At 42.4% G+C, this 12204-nt stretch overlaps 1 protein-coding gene across 14 annotated transcripts in view; it reads left to right on the top strand.

The window, feature by feature from the left end:
• MYO9A (myosin IXA) overlaps window positions 1-12204 on the top strand; it is a 188275-nt gene that overhangs the window by 125172 nt on the left and 50899 nt on the right. For all 14 annotated transcript variants that reach the window (XM_067004001.1, XM_067004002.1, XM_067004004.1 and 11 more), the window contains 3 exons: window positions 6272-6393; window positions 7595-7736; window positions 8524-8719. In XM_067004001.1, the coding sequence (XP_066860102.1) occupies window positions 6272-6393; window positions 7595-7736; window positions 8524-8719 (460 nt within the window). The remainder of the gene's footprint in view (window positions 1-6271; window positions 6394-7594; window positions 7737-8523; window positions 8720-12204) is intronic.

The following is a 12204-nucleotide window of genomic DNA, read 5'->3' as shown; positions in this document are numbered from 1 at the left end:
TCCATACATCGTGGAAACCCCCCTGCCTTTGTATTCAGGCCTGAATTTTTCACTGCCTTTTGATTTCATTTCCCACTCCCTTGGTTTTGTGCTTTAAGACAGATGGGAAACTTCTGTTTATTATGTTTTCTTCATGCTGCTTTTTGTTTTGTATTTATATCACGTCTCTCCTGCTTCACTTCTCTGATATAGGTGGTCTCAGGGTTTCCATGCTCCCCTTCTGTAAGTTTTTCAAGCACCAGTTCACTCCTTCTGACCATCTCTTAATTTCACCTTATGGTTTGGGAAGCAATAGCCCCCTTTCATTCTCCTTTTTAGCATTTGGTATCCCTTACTGTTGACTGTAGCTGGATGTGGAGCAATTCCTAGTTGTTGCAAGACTTAGATTATAAATGTGTTGTTCTCCCTGGAGGAAATGAATTTAGTTCTGATGCTGAATGCAGAAGTGAAAATCCCAAGCATCATCTTTTTTCTCACTCATCCTGGAAATTGCAGAGACAGAGAAGAGAGAAATCACACGTGTTCAATGTCAGTTCATTATTGTGCACTGCATCCTTGTATACTGGCATAAGCAGTTCTTTCAGTGTTTGCACTCTGGTCAGCTGTAGGCAGGCAGTGCTTCTCTTTAATACTGCTTAGCTGTCTGATTGCTATATTTCCTTTAATTTTCACACATGAAGATGTTGGAAATTCTGCCACGTTCTGTTTACTTGGTACCCCAAATTTTACATGCTTATACTCCTCAAATAATGTCATACTGAATTCAGTAGAGACTTGGGCTGTCATTTTGTGTGCATTTCAACATCAGGACCCTCATTTTTATTTTTCTTCTACTTGAACATTGCAAATTATGTTTTGTGTCACGGCATTCAGATCAGTCTGAGCATTTTAAGCTCTCAAAAATGCCTTGCAAGCAAGAAAAATTCAAGGAGCCAGCTCCTTGCCTAGCCACATCTTTCTAAATATTGAATGCAGTTATGAAGTGCACATGTAAGTATTTTTTTTCCCTAGTGAGAGGTGAGATGAAGTCACTGACCCCCTTCTCCCCCGAGCTTCAGCTGAGGTCAAGTCCATCTTATGCAACCTTGCTGACCGGGCTGCGTTAGCAAGCTCGCTGATGCAGCTATGGCAACAAAACTCCGCTCCGTCACTTTGGGTTACGTCGCTTGAGAAGCCCTTGTGTTTGTGCCAGCAGAACAACTCCCTCCGCTGACGCGTGGTGCGCGTCCCCGCAGACACCCTGTCACCACGCCGGCCTGGCCGGAACAGCAGAGGAGCTTCTAGAGGCAAAATCGACAGGCAGTTGTCTTCGTGGGGGTGCTCGAGAGGAGAGCAGTCAGTAATTTCTTGCCTGATAGGGTTAAATATGGAGCTGCTGGACTCTGCAAAACCTGAGTGCATGCTTTTGGCTCGTTGCTCAATTCCTTTCGCTGAGTTTTGTGTTTGGGAGCTCAGAGCATGGCCAAAGCTCCACACTCCTCTCCAGCAAACCTGCACTGCTTCTCCTCCCAGCAGAGCAGGTTTCAGTGGGCTGGGGCTGGGAAGAGTAAGGCTGTGCGTTTTTCCTGGAAGTAACAGTGCCAAAAATAGGAATCTCTGGATGTTACTGCACTAGAAAGTTTTGTAGATCCTGGTGATGTCGATGGTTTATTTGGTTGTTTATAACTGACTCGCTGTCAGGGGTCCTTGTTGTAAGTGTGAGTCTCAAAAAGTTGGGTTTTTTACCCACAGAACTGATATAATTGATGCTGGCAAAAGAACTGAGACCTGTGCTTCCATCAAGGAGCCAAGTGGACAACAAATCCTTGGCAGCGCCGTTTGTCAGCATCAAACCCTTCCCCGCCCAGCCCATACCTCAGGGTGCTGAGAAACAAACCTGGCTGTGAGATGGCTGCGGGGAGTCTGTGGTGATCCGTGAATGTGGTGTGTAAATGCTGCGATTCACCTTCCCGTAGCATGTTGTCCAGCAGCCAAGCACCGTGATGAATGATCTGTCACTCCCAGCTGCTGGATCAGGATGGAGAGATGCAGATGTTGTCATCCCCCAGGGGTCTGAGAATACCCTGCGTGTTGTCGACTCGCTTCTTACAGCACAAAAATATGGAAATTTCTTCTCCAGAGTTAACCTCTCCCCAGCCACTGTCAGACAGGGCTGTGGTCCCACCATCAGGAAGGACAACGGGCTGTTGGTGGGATGCACAAAGGTCTCTCCCTGGAGCTGTGGTCCTGCTTCTGCAAGGCACAGTGCTCTTGGCAAGGCTACAGGGAGCGATGCCTGCCTTCATCCACATTCTCTGCTGCAGGATGCTGCTGGAGGGGCCACACGCAGACAGGAGACATGGCAGGTCGTTCCTTCTGCTGAGAAAAGCAATTTTGTCCACTCTTACTCAGGGCTGATAATTTGGCAGTCCATGCAAGAGTCATCCAAACAGGCCTGGAGTTCCCAGGGGTTGCTGATTTTGGATACCAAATAAGTCCTAAGACATTGTTTCAAAAGAGCCCTGTTGAGAATGGGATATGACAGTGTCTTATACTTTAAAAAAAGGAAATTTTAATTTGTCTTTAAAGATAACTTAGTTTTAATTTGAAGTATAAACTGTAGCAGATTTTTAATTGCAAGGTGTTAATCTCTGGTATGAGAGTTTTTCTCTTTGAATGGCCTTATACATGTTTTGTTTCATCTTCATCTCAACCGTATGTTTGTTAAATGAAAACCTGATGTTGGTTTGCTATAATTCCTTCATCTTCAAGTGCTCTGTGGGGACCCCGCATCCATCAAAAAGGGCACAGACTTCTTCGTGGTACTTAGAGATGAAGGAATTTTTGAAGGTAGCTTTTAAGGATGTCTCCCAAATTCTGCAGAAAGACAGTTACTGCTGTATTGAAGATTAGTAACTGAAGCTTAAGAGAGTAAATTTAACATGTACATATGGACAGCAAGAATGTTCCCCCAAAGCTGCTGTTTTCTTATGCACAATTTTCATCGTGTTCTGCAGGCCAGCAAAGGTCCAAGAAATTATATTGGTAGATCACAAAATCATAGTTATTTCTCCTGGACTGTGACTCCTTCTAAAGATAACCAAACTGATAACTGGAAAAATGCTAGGAAAAAAAAATAAAGGGAACTTTTTTTCCACTTGTGCTTTGGAACAAATGCTCTGGTGTAGTTACTGCTGCGTATACGCCTGTCCTGAAATGAGAGCTTACATCCAAGCTCTTGTGGAAAAGGTTGTTCTTTGAGGACTTTAATCCCAATTCATATTTGGCCAGAAGTTGAACTGGGGATGGAAGGGAGGGAGCAACAGATGGACAGATGTGGGGAATAAATCCACGGCCTGAGAATGATGGGGAAAAATAGCAAAGAAGAGCACGTTTCTAGCCAAAATTCTGCAGTTGAGGAAACTGAGGCCAGGAGGTACATGATGTTTTGTCTCGGGTCACGCACACACTGTGGCAGAGCTGAAGAGGAGCCTGAATAAGTGGAGTTCTGGTGCAAGCATTAATCATTAGATAATTTTTCCCCAGCCAGTAATAGTAACAAGCAACTTGAAGTGTGAATAAACTGATAAACCACAGTATACTCAGTGGTATTTTTTGGTCATTTACTGAGGTCTACTAAGGAAAAACAGCTCGCATTGCTAATTAGTAATTTTGTACAAATCTTTGGATTAGCAGAACTTTTTAGGAAGAATTTCACAGCAACATCAGCTGTGCAGCTGCTGACCATCCCATGCAGAACAGTGTACACCAGCTGAAATGGCTTTCAGGAAAACATGTAGAGCAGAGCAATGGCATGTGCCCAGTTTAGGTTTATGCAGACTTAAAGATCTAGGTGATTTTTTTGGGGAAAAAACCCACATGTAGAGCTCCTCTTTTATTGCTGCCTGGGTGCTCAGTGCTGCAGAAAGGACCTGTCCTGAGCAGGCAAAGCTGGGGCTAATGGACCCTGCATCCCATTAAGCAGCTGTCAGGAGCAGGCGGCTGATGAATGGTGCTGGCTCTCGTTACCATTGCATGCATCGCCGTCTCTCCCTCCTGAATCACTCAGGAAAAGCTCACGCTTGCTCAAGAAATACTCATTCTTCTACAGTTGGCGGGGTTTCCAAATAAGTATATTTTTTCAATGCCTATAGTTTAGCAGGGACCTGTGAAAGTCCTGCTGTTCTACATGCCTGCCGTGTTCTGGTTGCTCCACAGAGACCTGAGATGCAAAAACAAATACAAAATTCATAACGCAGAGTTGTTGCTTATTATCGGGAGTTTTGTTCCAGTGGGTGGGATGTGTTCTGTTTTGAACACAGAAGGCTTTATCCTCCATACTTCACTGGGATTGCCGAGGGAAACTGTTCTGATTGCTCGCTGTTGTCTGTCAGCACAGCAGAGATGGAAGGGGTTTATGGGCTGACAGTCTTCCAAAAGAGTATTTTTACTGTCAAAAGCATCTGTTGGTCAAAATTGGGAAAGGTTTGCTAGGAGCACATCACCTCCTAGGTTTGAAGTGAGGTGTGTTTGCTTTTCAGAACAAAATAGCGGTTTCCATTTCCAACTCTACCATTTTCAAAATTCTTCTACGCGTGCACACCTGTGCATGCAATGGGTGGTTTTGGTGTGATGCTGTATGAAGCCTCAAATACTGAATTCAGCATACAGCTTGATTGGCCTGGGGTGAATGCTGTCAGAATTTCAGTTCCTGAGATTTTGGGAAAAGCTTTTTCTCATGGCAATGGAAAATCACCCTCCACCTTCTGTGTGTAGGTGCAACATTTCTAGAAAGATTTATTGACTGTGGGGATTCTGAAATCTGTTCCTTTAGAACACTTTCTACTTAAAAACAACTTGAAAAGCTCACTCTTCTGAGGTTCAGTTAAGTCATAAAACCAAGCCAAGCCTCAATCTTGAGCATCATTGCATGATTGATATTGAATACCATTGATCGTGACGTGACATACCTTGATTTTCTTTTTTTTTAGCAAAAATTTCATTGTGGGATGTCCCAAAGCTATCTAGTTCCTTGAAATAATATATGAAGGGTTTGTGCTAATTTTGGGTAAGACATGTTGGATAGTTGGAAGAATATACTTATTTTTTAAAGTTTGCACTCAACAGTAAAAGCAGAAGGAGCAATAAAAATGAATTGGATTGGTATAAATGTGCACATTATTAGTGCAACTGAGATTTTTCTTTTTTAGTTCTTTTTTTTTTCTCCAACTCTATCATCATAACATCTTACAATAGAGAAGTAAAAATGCAGCTTGGAGTGGTGATACTTTTTCCAACACATGGAATAACACGCATTTTCAATATCACTCTTTCGAGAGTGAGTCACAAGTTGTTACTTAAAGGCATATGATAAAGATTATGATTTTTATGAGCAGAGCAGTTCTACTTTCTTCCAGATGCGCTAAAATAATTTCTCCAGAAGACTTTTCTAGGTAATACAGTTGCAGATCCATCTTGGCGGAGATAACCTCTTACAGAAGAGCAAGGATCAGAGTTGTCTGGCAGAAAATAAATTGCTTGCTCTTTTTCCCCAATGTGAATCTGGGGACAGACCCTCATTTTCACTGTAAAGCTCTGTGGCTCTGCTGACGTGGGAGTGGTGATTTATGCTCGCTGGAGACCCCTCTGTTAGCCTTTATAGCACCAGCCATTAATATTGTTAGATACAGAAGGGGAGAGCCCAGTCAAGCAGGAAAGGGAGTTATACTGCTTTTTCCATGTAATTAAATGAATGTATTGTACCACCATTTTCTTTCAGTAATTTCGTGTGCACTTAAATGCTGTCATAGTAGTTTCCTGAAGTTGATGTTGCTGTCTCGTATGATGCTTTAACAGCAAGTCAGAAAAAGGAAAGCAATAAAAAACGATGTGTAGCATGCCATATCTTCACTAGGCATGGTCTGCAACATAGCTAGCCTACCTCAGAGAGAAAGCAGGTAAAAATCAGAATTGTTTTTTATTGCAGTTTAAAGAAACGTAGGGTCAAAAGTGATTATTCTTTCCAAAAAGTGCCAACCCTGCTATCCGCGAAGCAATTTTAAAGATTGCTGCACCTGAAATTGTAAAATGCCATGCAGTTCCCTGTGATTGAAGTTGTGCAGATGTTCCAGTCCTGTTTTTTCCTGCATCAGAAAAAATGGATGACATATTAATGGAAGAGCGGGTTTGGTTTGCTAAATGATGCATCGCTTTCTTTGCCACCCTTTAGCCTTATGATTTTTTTTTACTTGCACCCAATATCGTTGTAACATCTAATTGTTCTTCTTTGTAGGAGGAATACAGAGCAGAAGGGATTAGCTGGCACAACATCGACTACATAGACAACTCTGGCTGCATAAACCTTATCAGCAAGAAGCCGACGGGCCTGCTCCATCTGCTGGATGAGGAAAGCAAGTAAGTGGGAGCCAGGCATGCTGAACCTGTCCCCGAGTCAGGGCTGATAATTGCTCTGCACGGAGTCCCACACGAGCAGGGCAAAGAAATGCTGTGCCTTAGTAGAGGGGAAACATCCAAAAGTGGTGTTTCTGCTAATGGTGTTTGACCTTCACCTAGGAAGAGTTTATCCTCAAGTCGTATCTCCTCTTGTGATTTTTCTCACAAGGATGCTCTTAGCCATCTGGGCTGATTTATCCTCTTAGGTCTCTTGTTTCCAGAGTGGTAACACGAAACAGTGAAGAATCAGCAAGCTAAGTCCCTGACAAAATCATAATTAAAATTATATTTCAATAATTTTCTCTGTTAGAGGGAAGGACAAAGGCTGCCTTTGCTTTGCTTCTATCTCCCTCTCTCGGGGGGGTAACAACATGAAGATGCTTGAAGTTAAACAGAGTGAATGGAGAATCCAAGCGTATGCACTAAGGCTGTATGGATGTTGTTATTCAGCTATAAGGTGGCTTCATCAATTCAATCCTAAATTTAAGCCTGAGTGAACCAAGGGCACTTTTACATAGGGATGGCCCTTCTGTAGGGTTTGATACACATCAGGGATGCGGCTGAGAATCACACACTCAGGTGTTTGTTGTGAAATGCCCCCCCCTCACGTTGCAGGTTTATGTGAGGTTTGAGGATGAAGAATTGACTTGCTGTCATCAAGAGGTGGGGCTCACACTCTCTTTTTTCCTTCCTCTTTCCTATGCCAGGATCAGTTGGCCAGCTCCTGTAATTGAAGTTGCATTTGTAGGTAAAATGGCTCAGGATTTCCTTGACATATGAATTCCCCATAGACCTAGGACTTAGCATTCAAAGCCTCAAAACCAATGACAGAAACACTGAACTTCACATACATGCAGCTACCTCAAAGAATTTACATGCAATGGGGGAGTACAGTGCAGTATCCCTCAATAAATATATGCCTATTTATACTTTTATAAGTGATTTCAGACCACTACTAAGTCAATTAAGAGTTCTTCAGACACCGTGTATATCTTGTATTTGTATATAACCATTGACAGTATACAAAATAGCACTCAGTGTGTGTTTAGCATCTGCAAGCACTGAAGTGGAGGCTTGGAATATTTCTATTTAATATTTGTGGTCAAGGAAGAAGTGAAGTTCTTTCATTGTGTTTACAGCTGTCCTCTTTAATTCTTTCCAGCTTTCCTCAAGCTACCAACCAGACTCTGCTGGACAAGTTTAAGCGACAACACGAAGGCAACTCCTACATTGAATTTCCAGCAGTGATGGAGCCAGCTTTCATCATCAAACACTATGCAGGCAAAGTCAAGTATGGAGTGAAGGTCTGTCACCCAGCTGTTCCCCAGTGGTTGCTTTCATTTAAAGCATCTTGTTATGGGATAGAGAGCACCAAAGGCTCTGTAAAGATGTTTTGAAGAGTACTTGGCTAGAGAAAAGAAGCAGACTGTGGGAGAGAAGTGTTTGGTGAAAAGCTTGGCTAAAATATGCAAGGGGAAGGTGGTGGTGGGGATTGTGTCTTCCTGTTCTCTTCCATGTTGCAAACTCTTGGTATTTTGGAGAAGAATTAAGGACATGCACTCAGGCTGACGCTACATCCCAGCAATGCATTGAAATTTGGTGTATGGTAGCATTTTTGGGCTTGGTTCATCTAGAGAACGTAATGTCTTTTACAGTTTCATCATTAGCCTTAGAGCATAGAGGTTATGTGAGCACAGGTCTCATCATCTCAGTGATGCAGGTAATGTTAAAATCCCATGCAAATGTTTTCAAAGTTGATCCCATTTACCTGCATGCCAACTGAGTTTTTAGCAGAAGGATTTTTGATGGGAAGATGAACTTGTATAAGAAACTGCATTGGTGTTTACAATTGCAAATCTGTAATCATGCTTTTGATGCAATAATTACACATGAGAAACTTAAGCATCATCTCTGAGATGCTTCAGGGACAGTGCCTTGGAATAAAACATTTATTCTCTGGAGATAAAGAAGTGTCTGATATGGAGGCAGAAAAAAAGATAAAAGCATGACTCAGTAGCCCTGTTCCTTAATGTATCTTGCAGATATTCTTTATTTCACTCCTTTCTCCTCCTTGTTTCTCTTTCTCCCTAGGATTTCCGTGAGAAAAACACAGATCATATGCGTCCAGACATTGTAGCTCTCCTGCGAAGCAGCAAAAACGCCTTTATCTGTGGGATGATAGGGATTGACCCGGTGGCTGTGTTCCGATGGGCAGTCCTCAGGGCGTTTTTCAGGGCAATGGTTGCTTTTAGGGAGGCTGGGAAACGACACATTGAGAAGAAAACTGGTAAGTGTGCCAATTTCCTGACTCTAGTGTATGTTTTCCACCAGCAGCATGGATCTGATATGTTACTACAATATTTTAAATTGCCAGACTGACTTATCAGGAGATAAAAATGACTACCAGAAATATTTAGATAGCTGATATCCAAACGTTACATTTACAGTTGTGTTTGCAGTAGGATTTTAGCACTCTAAGAAAAGATATTAATTTTATTGCTGCTCCAACTTTTCTTTTTTTTTGTAGAATGCATGCATAGGAAATCCAGAAAGATTCAAACAGAAGCATAAAAATTATTCAGCAAATAAGGCAAATTCTTTTTAGTTAGGAGTTCTTTAGCTGTTAAGGTTACATCTGGAAGAAAATGGGACGCAATTCTTCTTTAGAGTTTTTCAAGCTGTTCACCCTTTGAGCTGAAAGAGAGCGTGTCTCTTGTCTAGCAAAATTCATTGCTTCGCAGTCATGCAGAACCACCTATCCGTCCTCATGCAGAACATGGGGGCATTAAATTAAAGGAAAGTAATGGTGCATCATCATGCTGTGGCAGGCAATACTTGGCTGTGCTTTTAGAACATTTCTCTGCATTAAAGCAATTTTGGAAAGACGGGTACAAGCTATTACTATTAATTTCCGCGCACAAGAGGGCTTGAAATTCATGATGAAATTAGAACATCAGCAGGGAAAGCGTCAGCTGAGTTAAAATTAAGCACAGAGCTGCCCCATTCATTTTCAGTTTGAGACGTGGCGAGGTGTGCGTCAGGAGAGCCAAGGGACAAGAATCATAGATAGGGAAGCTGTTCAAGCAGGAAGAATAATTTTCTTGTTTGGGGAGAATAATACCAGCCTCTTGGTCAAATACCAAGAACAGCAGGAGACAAAACCGGCTTTCAGCTATTGAGGCTCTCCCCCAAACTGCTCCGGAGGGGAATGAGAAAGGACATTTCTCATGAACCTGTGTCTGCCTGGCACATCAAGGCGGCACTTCGACATCGGTGTTTTGCCATGCCAAAAGGAGGGTGGCAGGGACGTTTCACACCGCAGCCTCCCTGCGCACTGGAGCTTTCTTGAAGCTTCTCATTGGCACTGGGAGAAAGGCCGCTCAAATGAGCTGGCTTTGAAAATCTCAATTTGCATTTTCCTAGCATCACCTCTTAATCTTTTACAAATCCCAGGCTGAGCTACAGCAAGCTGTTCAAGGAAATAAATATATATATATATATGTTCAAGCTCTGAAAGTAAGAGCTCTTCCCCGGCTGGTTTCAAGCTCTGCTTTGCTTTCTCTGCCTCTTGCTGTGCTTGTCTCCATAGCCAGCTTTCTGCCTTCCCAGCCTTGAGTTTGTGGCAGTGACTTGCTTATGTCTATATAGATCAATGTATAGATATAAATCAGAGTCCAGGAGGTTTTCAGACAATTTTGGAAAACTCAGTTCTTGCACCACCTTCTTTTTCCAACTAACCAGTACCCGGTAATGCTGAGTCAATTTCAAGCTTTTTCTGGCACACAGTGCTGCTATTTTATCTGTCTTAGATAATTTGGACCACTTTCAAGTGTCATTGCCCCACTTTTTGCTTCAAAGCCTCTATTTTTTCAAAGTTAAAAAGACAGAAAAGAAAAAAAAACACCAAGAATTCTCAAAATGACGGATAGATTAGGTTCACATTAAACTTCCTGATAATCCTCCGACAATTCATATGCTGAATTTCTGCCCACATGCAGGATGTTACTGAATAATTCCTGAACTGGGAAAGTGTCGTGGAAATTCACCATTCTGTAGACAGAAGTAATGGGAAGAGTTTGCCTAAAGCTTAATTCCTGTGATGAAGTAAACCTTAATTTGTCAGAGAACATCTCTTGCTTCCCCTTCAAGCAATGGCTGAGCAGGGGCAGTGACAGTGCCTGGGTCTCTGCAGAGGACGTAGCTGGTATAAAATCCCATCTGTCTTGCAGAAGCATCCCAAAGCAAAAGGCTTTCGAGGAGACGTAGTTGAGCAGAAGGCTTGGCCAGTGTCTAGGACTATCAACCCTCCTGCTCCCCAAAATAATGTTGAAAAGCCACAACATGACGCTTTGGATGGGGCACCTACGGCAGAAGGCATTTATAAATTATTAAAGAGTCATTTGGCACTAAACTTACCTGGTAATTGTTCTGGAAAATGCAGGCAACTGAAGACAGCATATGTTTTAAGTTTATTTTATTTTTACCAAACCTTACTGGCTTTAATTAGCCTGATTTGAATGCCTGAGTGCCTGTGAATGTGGAGCTTTTGTTGAAATTATGGTGGATTAGCTGAGAAGAACCTCACACAAATAACCTTGTACATTCACGCTAGTGTGGCATGCGTTATAATTTTATGCAATTTGTTAAAAGGCGTGCTGCCCAGCTCTTGGTTTCTGAAGCCCTGTCTGCTGCTGCTACAATCCATCGGGCAGGTGTAACTAATGAACAGAAAAATGCCTGAAGCATGTTGCTTTTTTTCAAGCCTCTTTGTATTCTTTTGTCTTCACCACAAATTGATCTGCACTGCTTCTACCTGTCTGAAGGCCTGTCCGAGTCATGCTTGCAATACCCAGTGGGGATTTTCGTGAAAAAAAAATCTGTAGCCTGTGCATAAGCAGCTTTTCAAAATTTGCTCTGCTTTCTTTTTCCATCAGCCTTTCAGTTATCTTCTCTGTGCCAGCAGTGCCAAGCGGTGCTGTAAGATCTGTGCTGCTGCAGGGATGACTGCACTTGCTTCCCGCTGTGTTTTTGGGGCTCTCCTTTTTCTTTTTCATGCTCCTAATATTCTCGTAGTGCAGCTTTTAGCGACTGTGTGACTGTCCCTGTTAACTTGGAGGCAAATAGCAGCAAAGCAGCATAACTGCAAGCTTTCTTCTCCCCAAGAGATAGCTCTCAAGGTGCTGCTGACCCTCCGCAAATGAACCACTCCTTGATCTGGCCAGATGCAATTAGCTGAAGCGTGGACTCTTTCCATAGTTGGATGTTGTTATTATTATTATTTAATTTATCAGGGAGGATTGAGATAGTCCAAAAGAACTATACGTTGGAAGTAGATTTGTTTTTAATGAACTTTGATGAAAGGAACATTATCAAGCTTTTTAGGAAAGAAATTTGGCTGATTGACAATATTTTGTGGTCTGCTATATCATTGCTATGAATTTATTATGCAAAAAAAAAATACTTTTGCTAGTGAAAACTTAGAAGAGTTGGTGCTGTTCATATAAATCAGGCTATTGGGACTCCGAGCTTTCCCATTTGTTTTTTGCTGGAGTTGGGATGCCATCCAGCCCCATCGCCCAGCTGTCTTGTCATGAGGTAAATAAAGTTAAACTGCAAAAAATGATCGTGGAGGTTCCACTGAGCAGTAAGAAAGGGTGTTAATGGAGAAGGACGACCCTTGACAGTGTTCCTCTGTAAAGTTCAGCTCGGTCCTTTCTGATGTTTTAATGCATTGGTATAAATGCTTCCGTACGTGCTGGCACAAGGTAACTC

This window comes from Anser cygnoides, chromosome 11, assembly GCF_040182565.1.
Source record: "Anser cygnoides isolate HZ-2024a breed goose chromosome 11, Taihu_goose_T2T_genome, whole genome shotgun sequence".
Lineage (NCBI taxonomy): Eukaryota > Metazoa > Chordata > Aves > Anseriformes > Anatidae > Anser > Anser cygnoides.
The sequence above is the reverse complement of the archived record's forward strand: the minus strand, read 5'-3'. Positions and strand labels throughout refer to the sequence as shown.